This window comes from Arvicola amphibius, chromosome 9 (genome assembly GCF_903992535.2).
Source record: "Arvicola amphibius chromosome 9, mArvAmp1.2, whole genome shotgun sequence".
Lineage (NCBI taxonomy): Eukaryota > Metazoa > Chordata > Mammalia > Rodentia > Cricetidae > Arvicola > Arvicola amphibius.
Genome location: NC_052055.2, coordinates 40,621,199 through 40,638,533, shown reverse-complemented (window position 1 = coordinate 40,638,533; position 17,335 = coordinate 40,621,199). Strand labels below are relative to the sequence as shown.

At 45.7% G+C, this 17,335-nt stretch overlaps 1 protein-coding gene across 1 annotated transcript; it reads right to left on the bottom strand.

Annotated features, from left to right (window-relative positions):
• Positions 1-11,891: 11,891 nt before the first annotated feature.
• LOC119822201 (NADH dehydrogenase [ubiquinone] 1 beta subcomplex subunit 11, mitochondrial-like) lies at positions 11,892-12,341 on the bottom strand. The gene has a single exon (XM_038341180.1). It carries the CDS (start codon positions 12,339-12,341, stop codon positions 11,892-11,894), a length of 450 nt encoding a protein of 149 aa, XP_038197108.1.
• Positions 12,342-17,335: the final 4,994 nt, after the last annotated feature.

Genomic DNA, 17,335 nt, shown 5'->3' with positions numbered 1-17,335 from the left:
AGAGGAGGCTTCGCTAAGGATGAGGTAGCTACCCAAACGCAGATGGTGCAGGGCCCGGGTGGAGTGGGAAGTCCACTCCAGGCAGCTGAACCAGAGGATGTGGAGAAATGAGAATACTGGGGGGACAGAAAAGCGGGAGGCCACCGTGGTGAGCAGGAGAGTAAGCAGCAGTGTGGGCCAGGGCCTTTCAGGCCGTGGGAATCGGGAGGATGGAGCAGGGCACCAGGAATTTGGGAGAGGAAGGCTGTGCTGCATTGTGAAAGGTCAGTCCTGTGTCCAGATTTCTAGAGAAACACCAGCCGAGTACGGGGCACATAAGAGACCCTCTGACACATTCAGAGACCAGCTATAGGACCACAGGGCCATTTACCCTGCCTCCGGGAGCTTCACTAAGCCTAACACTGATTTAAGAGGTATGCTTTAATTTCTCAAGTCATTTTTTTTCCAAAACAAAATTCTTGCCAGGTATGATAAATAGCACATGCCTTACCCACAACCCCAGCACTTGGGAGGCTGAGGTAAGAAAACTGCCACTAATTTGGGATGAGCCTGGACTATATAGTGAATTGCAGACCAGTCTAGGCTACAGAACGAAGCTCTATCTCAAAAAAAAAGTGAAAGACTGTAATAGCAATGTTCTGAAAAATGTAAGCGTCCGGATGGTTTCTGTCAACTTGACACAATCTACAGTTATCTGAGAGGAGGGGACCTCAAATAGAAAATGTCTCCATTAGATCAGGCTGTAGGCAAACCTGCAGAGTATTTTCTAAATTAGTGATTGATGGGGAGAGGCCAGCCCATTGTGGGTGGTGCCATCCCTGGACTGATGGCCTGAGTTTTATAAGAAAGCAGGCTGAGCGAGCCGGTAAGAAGCACCCCTTCGTGCCCTCTGCATCAGCTCCAGCCTCCAGGTTTCTTCCTGCTTGAGTTCCCGCCCTCACTCCCTTCAGTGACAAGTGGATGTGGAAACGCCAGACAAACAAACCCTTTCCTCCCCACCTTGCTTTTGGTTGTGCGGTTTCATCCCAGCAATGGTAACCTTAACTAAGACAGTAAGCAATAGCATCACAGAGATGAAAGGGGAAAGTCACCAGGAACTCCCTCATCCTAAGAAGTCACTGCTAACCACTCCGGAAACAACGCTGTGGATGTTGGAAGACAGGCATGCAGGGTAGCTGTTCATCTTAGGATTAGAGGAGTGTGGACAGAGTGGGAAGAAGAAGAAGACGACTTCCATGCTGGTTAGGAAGAACATGAGACCCAAGCCTCAGACTCAGGGGCTTTGGCTTAGAAGAATCACCAAGAACCCAGCAGGGACCTATCACAACGTTGAATGGAACACCCTGCTGAGCCTGAGGACAGGTCCTGGCGAGCAATGTTGCCCTCTTCCGGTAAAATGTTTATACTGCAAGAGAGGTATGAACACCAGGCGGCGCTATAGACCTGCAAGGTACCCCAGGTCTCGGCCAAACTCCAAGGCTTGCCAGGCTCCTGTGAGCCAGGCTGTCCTGACTTTCAAGAGCCCTGTGAATAACAGCCAAGCTCTTTGTCCCCGTTTTTAGCAAGGCCCAGCTGCAATTCGTCCCAGGACACCAACCCTCTCACCTTCATGCAAACACTGGTCCCTATCTGTCACTCGGTGGTTTTGTAACCCTCCATTCCTTACTCAGTCACATCTGCTCTGCTGGATCCCCTTCCTCATTCCTCGCCCAGCTCTAAAGGCCAGCCAGTAAGACCTTAGTAAGGCCTCCCCAAAGCCTTCATCGCTCCCCACCTAACCTGGCCCAAGGGCACATTTTCCCCCACACTTCCACCAGGCTATCTCTCAGGGTATCAGCTGAATAACAAGGACTAGGATTGGATTCGGTAGGTCGTTTAAACTGAAAAACACCCTCTGGGGCCTCTGAGATACTCCTCAGACAGTGGCCCTGCTGCAAAGCTCTTGCTGTTAACCCCGAGACCAGAGTTCATCCCCACAGCCCACTGTAAAGGTGGAATGATCTAATCCCATGAAGTTATCCTCTGACCTCCACACATGCGCCCTCTTATATAGCATATACACAGTAATATTAAATATATACATACAAAAATGCAAAAACGAAACCTTTCTTGGCTGGAATTCCTATAGATGTGGACTGAGCCTCTGACACTGAGACCTTGGTCAAGACCATCCCTTCTCTAGGCCTGGTGTTCATCTGTGGAAGTGAATCAGCTGTCTCTAAGATCCAGCCATGCTAGCCATTCTCCAGACCTGGCTACGCTGTGAGGAGACTGGCTTATTCGCACATTCTCACGCTCTGTCCAGGGCTGCGCTTTGATCCATAGACAACACTATTCTGTCCCCGCTGGCTGAAGAAGTCCCAGATGGACCAGAGACAACACAGCAACAGCCTCCACTCAGCAAACACTATCTGAGCATGCGCCCTTGGCCTTGTTAAATTCAGTGGACTTCCCTTTTGGGAGACAATGAAAGAAAAAAATAGCCTAAGAGTCCCACTCCACTTATTCCCAGCAGGTCTTGCCAGGAGCCTCTGTAAGCCATGGCTTCCCTGCTACCCCTTCTTCCTATGCTAGCTAGCCTGTTGACAGCTTCTAAGAAGAGGAACTGACTTAAAAGAGTCACCGAGCCAAGGTCAACTGTCAACCTCCACAAGCCCTTTCAACCTAAATGTCCACCCTCGAAAGAGCACACTCCAGGTGGAGAAAGAGGAAACCTACTGGTGGCTCCTAAATTATTTATTACTTAAAAAAAATATTTTGGGGGCTGGAGAGACAGCTCAGAGGTTAAGAGCACTTGTTGCTTTTGCAGAGGCCCCAGGATCAAGCATCCACATGGTGGCTCACAGCCACCTCCAGTTTCAGGGGATCTGAACACTTTCTGACCTCTACAGGCACTAAGCATGCTTCAATCAGACAAAGCATTTGTATATATAAAAATAATATTTTTATTTTAAGGGTTTTTTTGAGCCAAGGTCTCACTACATAACTGTTGGTTGTTCTGGAACTTGCTTTGTGGACCAGGCTGGCTTTGAATTCAGAGATCCACCTGCCTCTGCCTCTTGAGCGCTGGAACCTTAGAAATATGCCACCATGCCCAGCTTCTAAACTCTTTGGACTTGTTATTGTGCTGCCTTCTAATAACGACTGGCAGCCAGGAGAAAGCTGGGCATGCAGAAGAACAGAAATGAGTGGGGAAATACTCCAGGTAGAAGCCACACCATGCAAATCAAACGTGGAAGGCACTTACCACAGACCCTCAGTCTTGACCCAGAAGAACCCGTCATCTCGCCAGACTGAAATTACAGGTCCTCTGCCCACAGTCCTGCTTTGCTCTGGTTCTCAAACTCACCATAGGCCAGTCTTCCCCTCCCCCAGTCCTGTTCCTTTCCTTCCCCAGGGCCCTCTCTCAGCATCCGTTGCCAGGGACAAACTTTCCTCTTAAAGGGACACACTGGAAGCCACAGGGACTGCTCCAATATGGGTATGTGCCTCAGCGCAAAGTATTTCACCTTTGGGTTTCAGTGGCTTCACCTTTGAAGGATTGTGGTAGGACTGGTATAGGAAAAACATTAATAAAACGACCTTATTGTTAGCCGTGATGGTACACACCAATAATCCCATTGCCACAAAGGCAGAGACTGGAGCTTAGGCCAGCCAAGGGTATGTAGCAAGATTCTGCCTAAAAACAAAAACAAGGGACTGGAGAGATGGCTCAGTGGTTAAGAGCATTGGATGCTCTTCCAGAAGTCAGGGGTTCGATTCCCATCATCCACATGACAGCACACAACTGTCTGTAACTGTAATCCCATAGGATCCGACGCGCTCATCTGTGGACATACATGCAGACAAAACATCCAAACACATAAAATAAATAATTACAGCCGGGCGGTGGTGGCGCACGCCTTTAATCCCAGCACTCGGGGGGCAGAGGCAGGCAGATCTCTGAGTTCGAGGCCAGCCTGGTCTACAAGAGCTAGTCCCAGGACAGGCTCTAGAAACTACGGGGAAACCCTGTCTCGAAAAAAAAAACAAAAAACAAAAAAAAATTACATATGACGATCACTCTTGTTTTCTGCATGCAAATTGATAGAACATTCTAACTAGGTATTTAGTTTCATAACTTATTTTATCACTGGTAATAAGCTTGTCTAGGTTTCTTTTTAATAGTTGTCTTTTGTCTTGATTGTCTGATTGTTCAGATTTCTTATCTGTTGAAAAAGTGCCATTCTCTCCAAGGTGGAATCCTGGCTGGTGGTTATTTGGACACCTATCCAGAGTCTTGGATTAGCACTTAGTCTCATGCTTACTAACAGCTTTACCCTATGATCTTTAGCATCCCTTCACCTCCCCTTGATTCAATGCTAACCATAGGCAAAGCACTCTGGAGAAAAGAGATTGTGGTACAAGCTCCAAAAAACAAATACAAATAAATAAATAAATAAATAAGCAAACAAACAAACAAATCTCCAGGAGGTGAAGGCAGCACTCAGTAGGCAGATCTCTGAGTTCAGGGTCAGCCTGGTCTACAGAGCAAGTTCTACACTAGCCAGAGCTACACAAAGAAACCCTGTCTCGGGGCTGGAAAGATGACTCAGTGGTTAAGAGTACTGACTGCCCTTCCAGAGGACCTGGGTTCAATTCCCAGCAACCACATGGCAGCTAACAACTGTCTGTAACTGCAAGATCTGACACCTTCACACAGACTGATACACATAAAATAAAATTAAAAATTAAAAAATAGCCGGGCGGTGGTGGCGCACGCCTTTAATCCCAGCACTCGGGAGGCAGAGGCAGGCGGATCTCTGTGAGTTCGAGACCAGCCTGGTCTACAAGAGCTAGTTCCAGGACAGGCTCCAAAGCCACAGAGAAACCCTGTCTCGAAAAACCAAAAAAAAAAAAAAAAAAAAAAAATATTAAAAAATTGTAGTGGGAAGCGGCGGGGCTGCGTTCCCGCCGCCCAGTTCCCAGCAACCAGCTAATCCGCCGCCGGCTAGCTTTACACCCGAAATAATTACACGGAAACTGTATTCATTTAAAACACTGCCTGGCCCATAGTTTCAGCCTCTTATTGGTTAATTCTCACATCTTCCTTTAACCCATATTTAGTAATCTGGGAAGCACCACGAGGTGTGCCTTACCAGGAGAGATCTTAACCTGCGTCCATCTCGGAGAGCAGCAGCATGGAGACTCACCACGCGACTGCCTGAAGCGTCTCTCCTTAACTCTACTTCCTTGTTCCCACAATTCTGTTCTGTCTACTCCACCTCTCTTAAAGGGCCAAGGCAGTTTTCTTTATTAATTAACCAATGAAAGAAACACAGACAGATAACTCTCCTCCATCATTTCCCCTTTTTCTGTTTAAACAAAAAAGAAAGGCTTCAACTTTAACATAGCAAAATTACATATAACAAAACAGTTATCAAGTAAGTATTACAGTTACAATATTTAAATCTATTTTATCTTTTATCATAACTAAGGAAATCTATAACTATCTATTTATTCTTCAACTCCATCAAAGACTCCAGAAGGATATAATGCTACCTAAGTAAACAAGAAATAAGTAACTTATAAAACTCTAGAAATGACAGAGACAACTCGCTGCCTGGACAGTCACCCAAAGTTCCTCTGTACCTTTGGGGCATCCATCTTCAGCCTTCAGGCCCACAGTATCCAGCAGACATTTCCATGAAGCAGAAAAATTCCAAAGACAGTTCAGTCACTTTCTGCTGTGTCCTGCAGAACGTCTCGCAGACTCTTTCACGAATCAGGAACCCTGAGAGACCATCTCACCTTTAGGCAAGTTTAGCAGTCCTCTTTCTGTGGGTTCCTTGTGTCCAGTTTATGCAACAGTCCAGGCAAGAGCAGTTTCTTGCCCAAATGGCTAACAAACTCCATAAGTAGCCTCTTCGATGCCCATCTTCCTCTCGAAGTAGATTGGTGCTGCCAGGAGCAGACGTGTCTCATTGTCATGAAAAACCCTAAATTATTAAAACATTAAATGCCATATTCTGCAGTCTTTGAAAGATATGAAGAATGTCTATCTAACTGAAATATATCTCTACATATCTAGAAAATCTAATAACATGACTACAAGCTTAACTATTATCAATGATTATCCATTAACAACCTATATTTCCTAATTATACATTACAGTTTTTAAAATGAACTACAATCACAATAGCTTAATCAAGATCAGAAATACATATACATATAACAAAATTGACCTTAAAATCTATACCAATGCAAATTCATATCTATATCATCTCCCCCTTTAAATGTAAAAGAACATTTATAAACAATATTTGGGAAAATGGGCGCAGTTTTTCTCTCCAAACTGCTTCCTGCTGAATGGGGGCGCTGTTATTTAGGTCTTTTATGGTGTAACCTGTGTGCTAGGTTCCTCTCAGTTGGCAGTTGAGTGAAGTAATTTTTTGAAGATGTTCACAGCAACCTTTCAGGAGGGCGTGGTCTATCATACCATATTGGGATAGAAGCAATCCACAGAGTCTCGTCCTCTGTGAAAACAAAAGAAGAAACTCTTTTCCAAAGCATCATGTTCTTAGATCCAAATCCTGAAGTCATACCATTAAAATGTCCATTTTGGTCTAGACTGGCAGCCCATATAATGAAATGTCTCTCTGTACTTAGCTCCTTTACAATCAAAAAAATCAAAGAAAACACAACAAAATACATAATCCAGACTCTCTGTGAATTTTCCATTTTTATGTGGCTTATTTTTACTCTATCACTTACTTTATTCTGTCTCTTTAAAGACTTTAGCCTTTTTTTAGGCATTAACTTTATTTTTTATATTTTCTTCTCTCTCTCTCAAGCCTACATACATTCATCCAACACTGTGACTCATTTAAAAGTCTTTTATGTCTGAATCTGTCCTATTGTGAATCTGTAATTTTTTTACTGTCGAGAAACTTTTTTGATTTGAGCCTTTACATTGCTAAGCGCTTAAGACTCTAAGCTGTGACATTCCTAGGTCAAAAAACAGGTACTGTGAGCTTGCCACGCCCAGTCCAACATAGCTGAGCCGCTTGTGACTCTGAATTGGTTGCAGCTCTGAGCTGCAGAGCAGCGGGCTGCTCTGGATGTTGGCTCCACCTCTCTCCAATTTCAAAATGGAGGATGTACCATTTTCTACTAGCTCTGGGGCCGCCAGGTAGGAGCCGCACTCAGCACTTTAACTCTGAGACTGAGCGTGCAGCACAAAAACTCTTTTAATCCAAGTTACAGCCAAATCAGATGCGCAGAGCACTGCGCAGACTGAAAACACCTCTCTCTCTATGGCGGCGGCAGGAATCCGCAAACGCTGTCCCGCTCGCCTAAGCCTGATTCCGCCATCTGCCCAGGTGCAGGCAGGGAGCAGTGAGCCATTGGCATGGTCTCAGAGAACTTTCTTTCCGATCCCAAGCGGGCAAGGTTTTTAAGTGGATTTAGTCACCACGTTGGAGCGCCAATCTGTAGTGGGAAGCGGCGGGGCTGCGTTCCCGCCGCCCAGTTCCCAGCAACCAGCTAATCCGCCGCCGGCTAGCTTTACACCCGAAATAATTACACGGAAACTGTATTCATTTAAAACACTGCCTGGCCCATAGTTTCAGCCTCTTATTGGTTAATTCTCACATCTTCCTTTAACCCATATTTAGTAATCTGGGAAGCACCACGAGGTGTGCCTTACCAGGAGAGATCTTAACCTGCGTCCATCTCGGAGAGCAGCAGCATGGAGACTCACCACGCGACTGCCTGAAGCGTCTCTCCTTAACTCTACTTCCTTGTTCCCACAATTCTGTTCTGTCTACTCCACCTCTCTTAAAGGGCCAAGGCAGTTTTCTTTATTAATTAACCAATGAAAGAAACACAGACAGATAACTCTCCTCCATCAAAAAATAGATTTAAAAAAAAAAGAAATCTTGTCTCAAAAAAACACCCAAAACCACATGAATAAAGTGAAATAGCTTGGGAAAACAATTTCTTTTTGTTTAAAGGGTGCTCCAGAACCACATCTGTCTAGCAAGTGGTATTTTGAATCGCCAGTAGGTTTCTCCACCAATGAAGAAGCCAAATCAAGCCAAATGAATAAGGCCAGGTTTAATCTGAACAAAGCAACTCCTGGTTATCTGGGAGCTAGGGAGGAGAAGTCACATCCAGGGTCTAGGTACCTGGTCTGTAGGAGCAGAGCAGTCTTGAGTAGCTCCGGGGAGGAGCCAGTATTGGGCAGGCTTTCAGAGAGTGGGGTCTGGAGAGAGAGAGGTGGGGCCAAAGCAGAGTTCCCAGTTAAACAGCAAGTAAGCCTGGCCCAGGCAGCAGGTTCCCATGATTTTCTCTCTACAGGAAGTGGTGACTGTCTTTTCTCCACTGGCTGTGGTGATGACCTCACAGTCTTTCCTGATTCACTAGCTTCAAAATAATCCATGCAATGGAAGTGAAGGAAGGGCCAAGGGGTCTGTGTCTAGGCCGGCTAGCACGGAGGAGGCTGGGTGGCCCAAAGAAAACAAAAGTTTATCAGGTGCAGAGATTAAAATATTTACATAAAAGTCTACAAGAGTGGAGAGAGATGTAGAATGCTTGTTTCTTTTTCGAGAAAAACAAACAAACAAACAAAAACACTTCTCACACCTGGAATAGAGCCAGCATCATCTTGGAGGGATTGGAGATTTAAAACTGGGCAAATCCTGTTAACCCCGCTGAGCCACAAGACCATAAAACCTCTACCCCTTCCTTCCTTCTTTCCCTTCCTTTCTTTCTTTCTCTTTCTTTTCTTTTTGTTTGTTTGTTTGGTTTGGTTTGGGGTTTTTCAAGACAGGGTTTCTCTATGTGGCCTTGACTGTCCTGGAAGTCACTCTGTAGACCAGGCTGTCCTCGAACTCATAAAGATCCACCTGCCTCTGCCTCCTGAGTGCTGGGATTAAAGGTGTGCACCACAACTACCCAGCCACTACCACAATTTTTAAGCCAAATTTGAAGCAAATTTATTAAATACTGGCAGAACGATGGACACTGGCCTGGTCCACCCAGGATCCCCAGAGAATGGCCACGAATGGTATTAGTCAGGGGCTTATAAAGGCAAAACCCACAGCCGGGTGGTAGTGGCACATGTCTTTAATCCCAGCACTCGAGAGGCAGAAGCAGGCAGATCTCTATAAGTTCAAGGCCAGCCTGGTCTACGAGAGCTAGTTCCAGGACAGGCTCCAAAGCTACAGAGAAACCCTGTATTGAAAAACTAAATAATAATAATAATAACATTAATAGCAAAACCCACAAGGCTACATACTTCTGCTTTCATCCAATCAGGATGTACTTCCAGAAGTGCTTCCTGCCTGCATCCCTCCCACCTACGTGTGATCAAACACATCCTGTGCAGTTAGTTATCTGTCCTTGAGGAAGTAGGGGTTACAGGTTAGAGGCATTTCTGTTGTATACATCTCTTAAACACAGCAATTTAAACTTGACACATAGCCTGACAATGGTGGTGCATGCTGAATGGCTTCTCCTCAGCCCCTGCAATGAATCCAGTTGCGCCAAATTAAAAGGTAAAAAGCAGGTTTATTCAGGGACGAGTCACTTCCGGACAGTTCACAGAAGGAGGTCCATGAAACTGGGCAGCTAGACGGGGTCAGGGGCATTTTGTAGGAGAAAGGTGTGAGGCACTGGTGTGCTTGGTAAGGTATCAGAGTATTGCCTGGGTTTGGGGTCCAGTAGGTGTGTCCTGAGTCCAGTGGTCACTTTGGAATCCGGAACTAAGTGTCCACTTTGTCTTGTATCTTGCGCAGCCTTTTGTAAGCACAACTTCTGGCAGGAATCTCTTTGTTGCATTGGCAGACTTCTGCAAGCCCCGACTTCTGGCCAGAGTGGAGGTGGGCTGGGATCTTTTTGTTCAAGAACCTCCAACCTAACACACACCTTTTAATCCAAGTACAGAGGGAGGTAGAGGCAGGCAGATCTCTGTGCATTTGAGGCCAGCCTGGTCTACAGGACTAATTTCAGGACAGCCAGGGCTACACAGAGAAATGCTGTCTCGAAAAACAAACATACAGAACCAAAAACTTAAAACATAGCTTTAGCCCTTAAATTTCAACCCCTTGTTCCCACAAGCACTAAAGAAAATGGGTCCTGCCAGGCCACAATGACCCACGGCTTTAATCCCGGCACTAGGGAGGCATAGGCAGGAGGATCTCTGTGAGTTCAAGGCCAGCCTGGTCTACGGAGTGAGTTCCAGAACAGGCACCAAAGCTACACAGAGAAACCTTATCTCAAAAAACAAAATAAAACAAAAGAAAGAAAGAAAGAAAGAAAGGAAGAAAGAACGAGAGAAAGAGCGAAAAGAGGGAGAGAGAGAGAGAGAGAGAGAGAGAGAGAGAGAGATTGGGTCCTTGAGCTCTGAGGTACCAAGCCTAAGGGCTCTGTCTGGGCCCAGCAGGAAGTACGGTGGAACTTGGAACATGCCTTCAGCTGAGATGACTCTGAACACACTGGTTGTCTCTGGGGTTGGAGATCAGCTTTACTAGCTGAGCATGCTCACGGAGGAGGCCCTGTGGGAGTTACAGGATGGGACCTTTATTTTGTTCCCTGTATTGTTCCCAGTAACTGTAATAGTGACTGACACATGTTTGTTGAATAAAGAACTGCCACAGGGCTTGGAAATAAAACTGAATCTTCCTTTTGCCGGACTCCATTCTGGGCTCTTCAGTGCAGCACATTTACCATCTACTGTCTTACTATCATCTCAGAGAAATATATATATGTCCTGATAAATGTTCTACCTGCGGGGGCTGGAGAGATGGCTCAGAGGTTAAGAGCATTGCCTGCTCTTCCAAAGGTCCTGAGTCCAATTCCCAGCAACCATATGGTGGCTCACAACCATCTGTAATGAGGTCTAGTGCCCTCTTCTAGCCTGCAGGCATACACACAGACAGAATGTTGTATACATAATAAATAAATATTTTAAAAAAAATAGTTCTACCTGCATGTATCCTTGCAGGCCAGAAGAGGGCACCAGATCTCATTACAGAAGATTGTGAGTCACCATGGGGTTGCTAGGAATTAAACTCAGGACCTTTGGAAGAGCCATCTCTCCAGCCCAATAAATAAATAAAAAATAAAACAATAATTTAAAAAAAAGAACAGGGCTGGAGAGATGGTTCAACGAATGGAACTGCTGCATACAGCTCTTGTGGAAGACCAAAGTTCAGCTCCCAGCTCCAGCCCCAGAGACTCTGAGGTCTCCGGCCCCCCATGTCTGCACTCCATGTACCCCCACACAGACACGTGTACGCACATAAAGTAAACCTTACAAAAATCATTTAAAAATGGACTCAAAGGGAACCTTAAGAACAAGTTTATCAGAGTTTAAAAGACAAACAGTGGGGGCAGGCAAGCTGAAAATCCTGTCAGATGCCACAAGTCGGAGAAGACAAAGGCCATCCCACTTCTGGGTTAGGCGTGAAGGTTAGCCATGGAGGCTGACCAAGCAGCCCCGTGACAGAAGCAGGGCAGGGGAGATGCAAAGAAAAAAACAAGAGAGCCCAGAACATCAAGAAAAAAATGCCCAGGTATTGGCAAGTATTCAAAAGAAAGATAAGGGAGAAAGAACCAGCTTGTTTTTGTGAGCCAGGACTCAGTGGGCAGAACACAAAGTGGAGGCCCCAGGGTTCCTGGGAAGGAAAGTTCATTATCTCATTAAGGGGATAATTACTCCTCCCATCTCTTTAGCTTAGTTTTAGGTGAGTCAGGCTTCCTGAGCTGTGGTCCCTCGGCCAAATAATTGACATTCTTAGCTGGAGTAGCGCACGTTTTTTTTTTTTTTTCTGTGCTCTGGGAAGTGAGAGAAAAACAGGTAGGGGTGGAGGCAACGTAGTGCTTCTTACATCCCACTCGGTAGTTCATCAGTCATCCCCTGGTAGTTGGATCTTGCTGGGGTCAAACCGGTTGGATTCCATGAGAGGGAGGCCGTTGGCTTCTCGGTGTTTCACGAGCATCTCAGCTTCCCGGCGGGCCCACTCGACCATCCCGTAGTTGGGCACATAAGCCACAAAAGTGGTGCCGAAGACCAGGACGATGGAAAAACCAAAGAAGAAGACGGCGTGCATATTCCAGTGGTCCACCACGGGGTCCTCGTCGTAACCATGGAAGTATGGGTTCTTCGAGTAGACGTTTTCATCCTCGGGCTCTGGGTCCTCCATCCATCGCTGGGTAGGTTCTCTCTGTTTCTTCTTTCGTGCCACAGAGGACCGGGCGACCACAGCCCTAGAGGAGGAGCTCGGTTTCCAGCAAACGTGGGTAGCCTGGAGCCACAAAAGGCTGCGGGCACACAAACTTAACCGCGAAGCCGCCATGATAGCTGCAGAGGTGGGGGTGGGGTGCGTGGGAACGACGGAGAAAATAACGGACGGATGCCCTTCTCTGCGGCCAGAGGCAGAGCCCATTCCTGGCGGGGGGCGGGGCACGGATAGATGGGGGATATCAACAGGGCACTGACATCCTCCAAGACTAAGGTGAGCAGTTCTAACTGCGCACTAAATGACACGCCTTCTAAAGCCCCGACAGTCAACGATGTCATGGCAGTCACGGAAAACTGAATGATGATGACTAGTAGAGTGTACGGCTGACATTTGCGAGGCTCTCCCTGGGATCGGTCTCCACCACCTGAGTTCCCAGCAACCTTCACTCTCAGAGACTACATCAGCGCGACCCCCTCCCCCTTTATCATTCTGTCCTTCCACTTCACCCCGTTTACGGCCAGCTATAACTCCTAACTCTTGGAGTTTACGGTCCATGTCCAAATTCTCTTTCTTAGTTAAGATTGAGTTTCCTTTCCTGCTCAATTGATGTCTGGTCTTACTGGTTCCACAGTTCCCAGAGGGCTGAAGACTCAGTTTAGGGACAAAAAAAAAATGGTAATATGGGGAATAGAACACACACACACACACACACACACTTTTTTTCCTTCTTTTTCTTTTTGACCAGTGCCAGGAGACTTAGGTTCTCTTTTATTGCTGCAGGTTCATGGGTCAATGGTACTCACAGTCATTTATTTTCTGTGTCTTAGAACTGAGAGCCACTGAAAAGACAGCATTGCAAGCGAGGAAGGGCAGCCAAGCAGCAAGAGGAGGTACTGACATAAATATTCCAGGTAGATGGCCTGCAGGTATCCCAGAAGGCTCCCTCTTCCCCTCCTCCGTTTTTTTTTTTTTGAAACAGAGTTTCTCTGTAGACCAGGTTGACTCAGTGATCCGCTGCCTCTGTGCTGGGATGGTAATAAAGATTTCTTCCAGCTTATGTTTTTTTTTTTTTGAGTGTCCAGCCTTAGTTTGGCTTGTTTATTGTTTTTTTTTTGTTCCCATGATTTTTATTGAGCTCTACATTTTCCTTTGCTTCCCTCCCTGCCTCTCCCCTCCCCCTTTCAATCCTCCCCCAAGGTCCCCATACTCCCAATTTACTCAGGAGATCTTGTCTTTTTCTACTTTCTACTTCCCATGTAGATTAGATCTATGTAAGTCTCTCTTAGTGTCCGCATTGTTGTCTAAGTTCTCTGGGATTGTGGTTTGTAGGCTGGCTTTCTTTGCTTTATATTTAAAAACCACCTATGAGTGAGTACATGTGATAATTGTCTTTCTGTGTCTGGGTTACCTCACTGAAAGTAATGTTTTCTAGTTCCATCCATTTTCCTGCAAAATTCAAGCTGTCATTATTTTTTTCTGCTGACACACATCATTTTTAATAAGGAACACTAGAGACTCCGAGTTCTAATAGCAACACAGTTTATTTAATGGTCCTGCAGGATTAGGCACTAGCTCAGACAAAATGGTGGGCATGCCAATTAGACTCCAAACAAAGGTTGCTTTTATAGCCCTAACCACCAGTCTCTGTCTCGCCCCCACTGGCTGGGTACGTGGGGTGTACTGTCTTCCACACTGTCTGGTAAAATCTCCACCCCTTTTTATTTATTAGGTTTGTACTTAGTTTCGGTTCTGAATTTCAAGGACACCGACCCTGATATATATTATATGTATATATAATATACATATATATATAATGTATATATAATATACATTCTGGAGCCAAGAGTCCCTTCACCCTCCATTGTTCAAGGGCTCAGTCACATAGCAGGTGACTCTAATTTCCCACCTCCAGATAAAAGTGCCTAGGCAAGCGGGCACCAATTGCAGCAGGGGACTAGTGCCTCCTGCCTGCTCGTGATCTGATGAACCTAAGCCCACTGGAGGCAATTTTAAGTGGAAACGAACCACTTACCCATTCTTACAGAATCCCGGCACCTGTGTAAGAGCTAGGGCTGTGTCTGTAACCCCAGGACTAGCGAGTGGGCAGAGCCTTGTGTGTCATAGGAGCTCTGCAACCTGCCAGACTAGTCGGAATGAAGAATTCCGGACTCATCAACAAGGGATACTGCCTCAAAAAACTAAGGTGAAGGGACTGTAGAGTTGGCTTGGTGGTTAAGAGAATGTGCTGCTCTTGCAGAGGACCTGGGTTCAATTCCCAGCACCCACATGGTAACTCACAACCATCTGATCCAGGGGATTCGATGCCCACTTCTGGGGCACCATGACCACACATGGTACACAGACATACATGCCGGCAAAACACTCATACACATAAAGTAAAATAAATACGAAATTTAAATAAAATAAAGTGGAGGAGACTATAGGAGACAGATGCTATGGAGCCCTGGTCTATATGTGTGCATACACATGTAAGCAACATGCACAGAGTTGTAACAAAACTCAAGGAGATCATTATAAACCCATGATAACAGCAGCACAAACCTCAATGGCAGAAGAAGGTACCCCAAATGTCCACTGACTGAGAGTTGGTAAAGAAAATGGACTCTGTATTGGGTGGTAGTGATGGTGCATGCATTTAATCCCAGCACTCAGGAGTCAGAGGCAGGCAGTTTCTGTGAGTTCAAGGTCAGCCTGGTCTACAGACCAATTTCCAGGCCTGGCTCCAAAGCTACACAGAGAAACCCTGAAAAACAAACAAAAAAAGGACTGCATTGCAAGACCCTGAATGGATGTCTACAGCAGTAGCCAATAGAATCCAACCATAAGATATAGTCTTTTTTCCTATGCATACATACATATGATGTATATTTTACAAAATCAAGCCTAGCAAGAGCATAATAATATAACAATAATTAACAAAATGCTACAATAAAATATCTTTGAATGTGGACTCCTCCGACAGGTATCTATCTCACCGTACTGCACACAATACTACATGCAATGCCACGGATGACGCAAGGCCTAAGGATGAGCTGGACTGAGGGGAAGAACGTGGGTGTTGTCACACAGCGTTAGGACCCCATCGCCTTCCTCCCTAAACACCGGATTGCGATATTGCATACTGTTAGGATATCACTGCCTTCCTCCCTAAACACAAAGGCTGACAACACAGACCCCTCTACCATCCCTAACAACATGATGTGTGGGACAAAGACAGCCTTATGTCCCCAAGATGAGTGAGGCGAGGGAAGACTACAATAGATTTACTGAGACATCAAAGGCTACACAATTCCAATGCAGAGAACTGCTCACTTCTGGAATTTTCCAGGTAACACTTTTGGACCATGGTTGTCTGCTGTAATTGAAACCAGAGAAAGATGAGTTCTGGGTGAGTGCCATTCATTGGCACAGTGGACGATCGTTCAGCTGTAAAGAGCGAGTGTGAAGCCCGCTGAACACCAAGGAGCCATGAAGACTTCAGTCAGTCACAGACAGCCAGTGCACGACTGCACTCTGTCAATCACAGAAATAGAAGACAGGAAGATGGGTGCTAGGGTTGGACAGAGGAGAGAATGGGGGGCTACTGTCCTAGGGTATACCTCTCCCTCTTCCCTCTTCCTTTTTTTCCTATCATCTTTACCAACTACTCTATATCTCCAATGTCATGCTTAAATTTCCAGTTAACCACTCAGCTCTTATTACAGGGACAGTGTCTTTTTTAAAAAAATATTTGTTTATTTATTATATATACAATATTCTGTCTGTGTTTATGCCTGCAGGCCAGAAGAGGGCACCATACCCCATTACAGATGGTTGTGAGCCACCATGTGGTTGCTGGGAATTGAACTCAGGATCTTTGGAAGAGCAGGCAATACTCTTAACCTCTGAGCCATCTCTCCAGCCTGAGAACAAGTGTCTTAAGATTTGCTTAAGTGTAAAACATTAAGGGGTCTATAATTCCCCTTTCTAATAATTCCCCCTTCTTTTCCTTCCTCTTCCCCACTGTCTTCTATTCCAACACTATATCATCGTAAATAAGCTTTTAATATGTCTAAAATTTATTTCTTTTCAAACATTTTTTTCATATGTTCCAGGGACCCAGTTGGACCTATCTAAATGGACCAGGCCCGCCCAGAATAAGTATCATTTAATTCTTCCCTTATCATCCCTGGTTTTGGGAACCCCTGGAAAATTCCCTCCTCCATTCAAAAAAAAAAAAAAAACCACAAAACCCTCCATCTTCCATCTTGGACTCTCCTCCCTCAATCACCAGGATCTAAAAATTTTCCAGACATAATTTTCTGCCTTTCCAGCATCTTGCAAGATCCAAGCTGCCAGTCAGCCTGTTCCACAGAGCCCAAAAAACACGAAAGCAATCAGTCACCCCAGGACATGGTCAAGCACTTCAACTCTGACATTCACAAAATCAACAAAAAGCAGTAAAGCAGTCTCGAGAGACCTGACGATGCCCACAAAGTTAGTAGGAAGTAGTCATGAGAGACCTGATGATGCCCATTCCATTCCCATCCATTAAAGACCCCAAACTCCCCAAATTTTTATAATTAACAAAAGGATGGAATATTATGATTTTAGCCAAACCAGCATGGCTGGCATTTCCAGGTTCCAGGGCCACACATGTGCAGAGAAGCCCTCAGGCAAAAATACCTAGTCGCCCCGGGAACCTCAAAAGGCCCTGTGTGGCTCACGTGCGGCATGGTTGTGTCACCTACATATGATGCGACCACGTAAAGCCCTTGCGCGCATGCATGAGCTCCATCATCTGTGTATGGCATATCTACATCATCCGCCTGTGCACGTGCGCTGGCAGTCTTTAAAAGCTGGATGCGCCATCGTCAGTCCTCTCTCTGTCTCTCTCTCTCTGCCCACGGACCTCACCAGGCCTTTACACGTCTCCTCTAATAAACTCCTAAGCGGGTTTGTTGAGTGTTTCATGCTTCCTTCTCACTCGCTCCAGGTAGCGATACCTTGGGGATGCATACCAATGCATACCTTGGGGATGAGGAAGCCCTGTACTTCAATGTCACAAATGTCATATCTGGAAAATTCAGTGGAACACTGCCCCCAAA

What these genes read in the sequence shown, in the direction of transcription:
- LOC119822201 (XM_038341180.1), bottom strand. Translation starts at nt 12,341, where the DNA reads ATGGCGGCTTCGCGGTTAAGTTTGTGTGCCCGCAGCCTTTTGTGGCTC.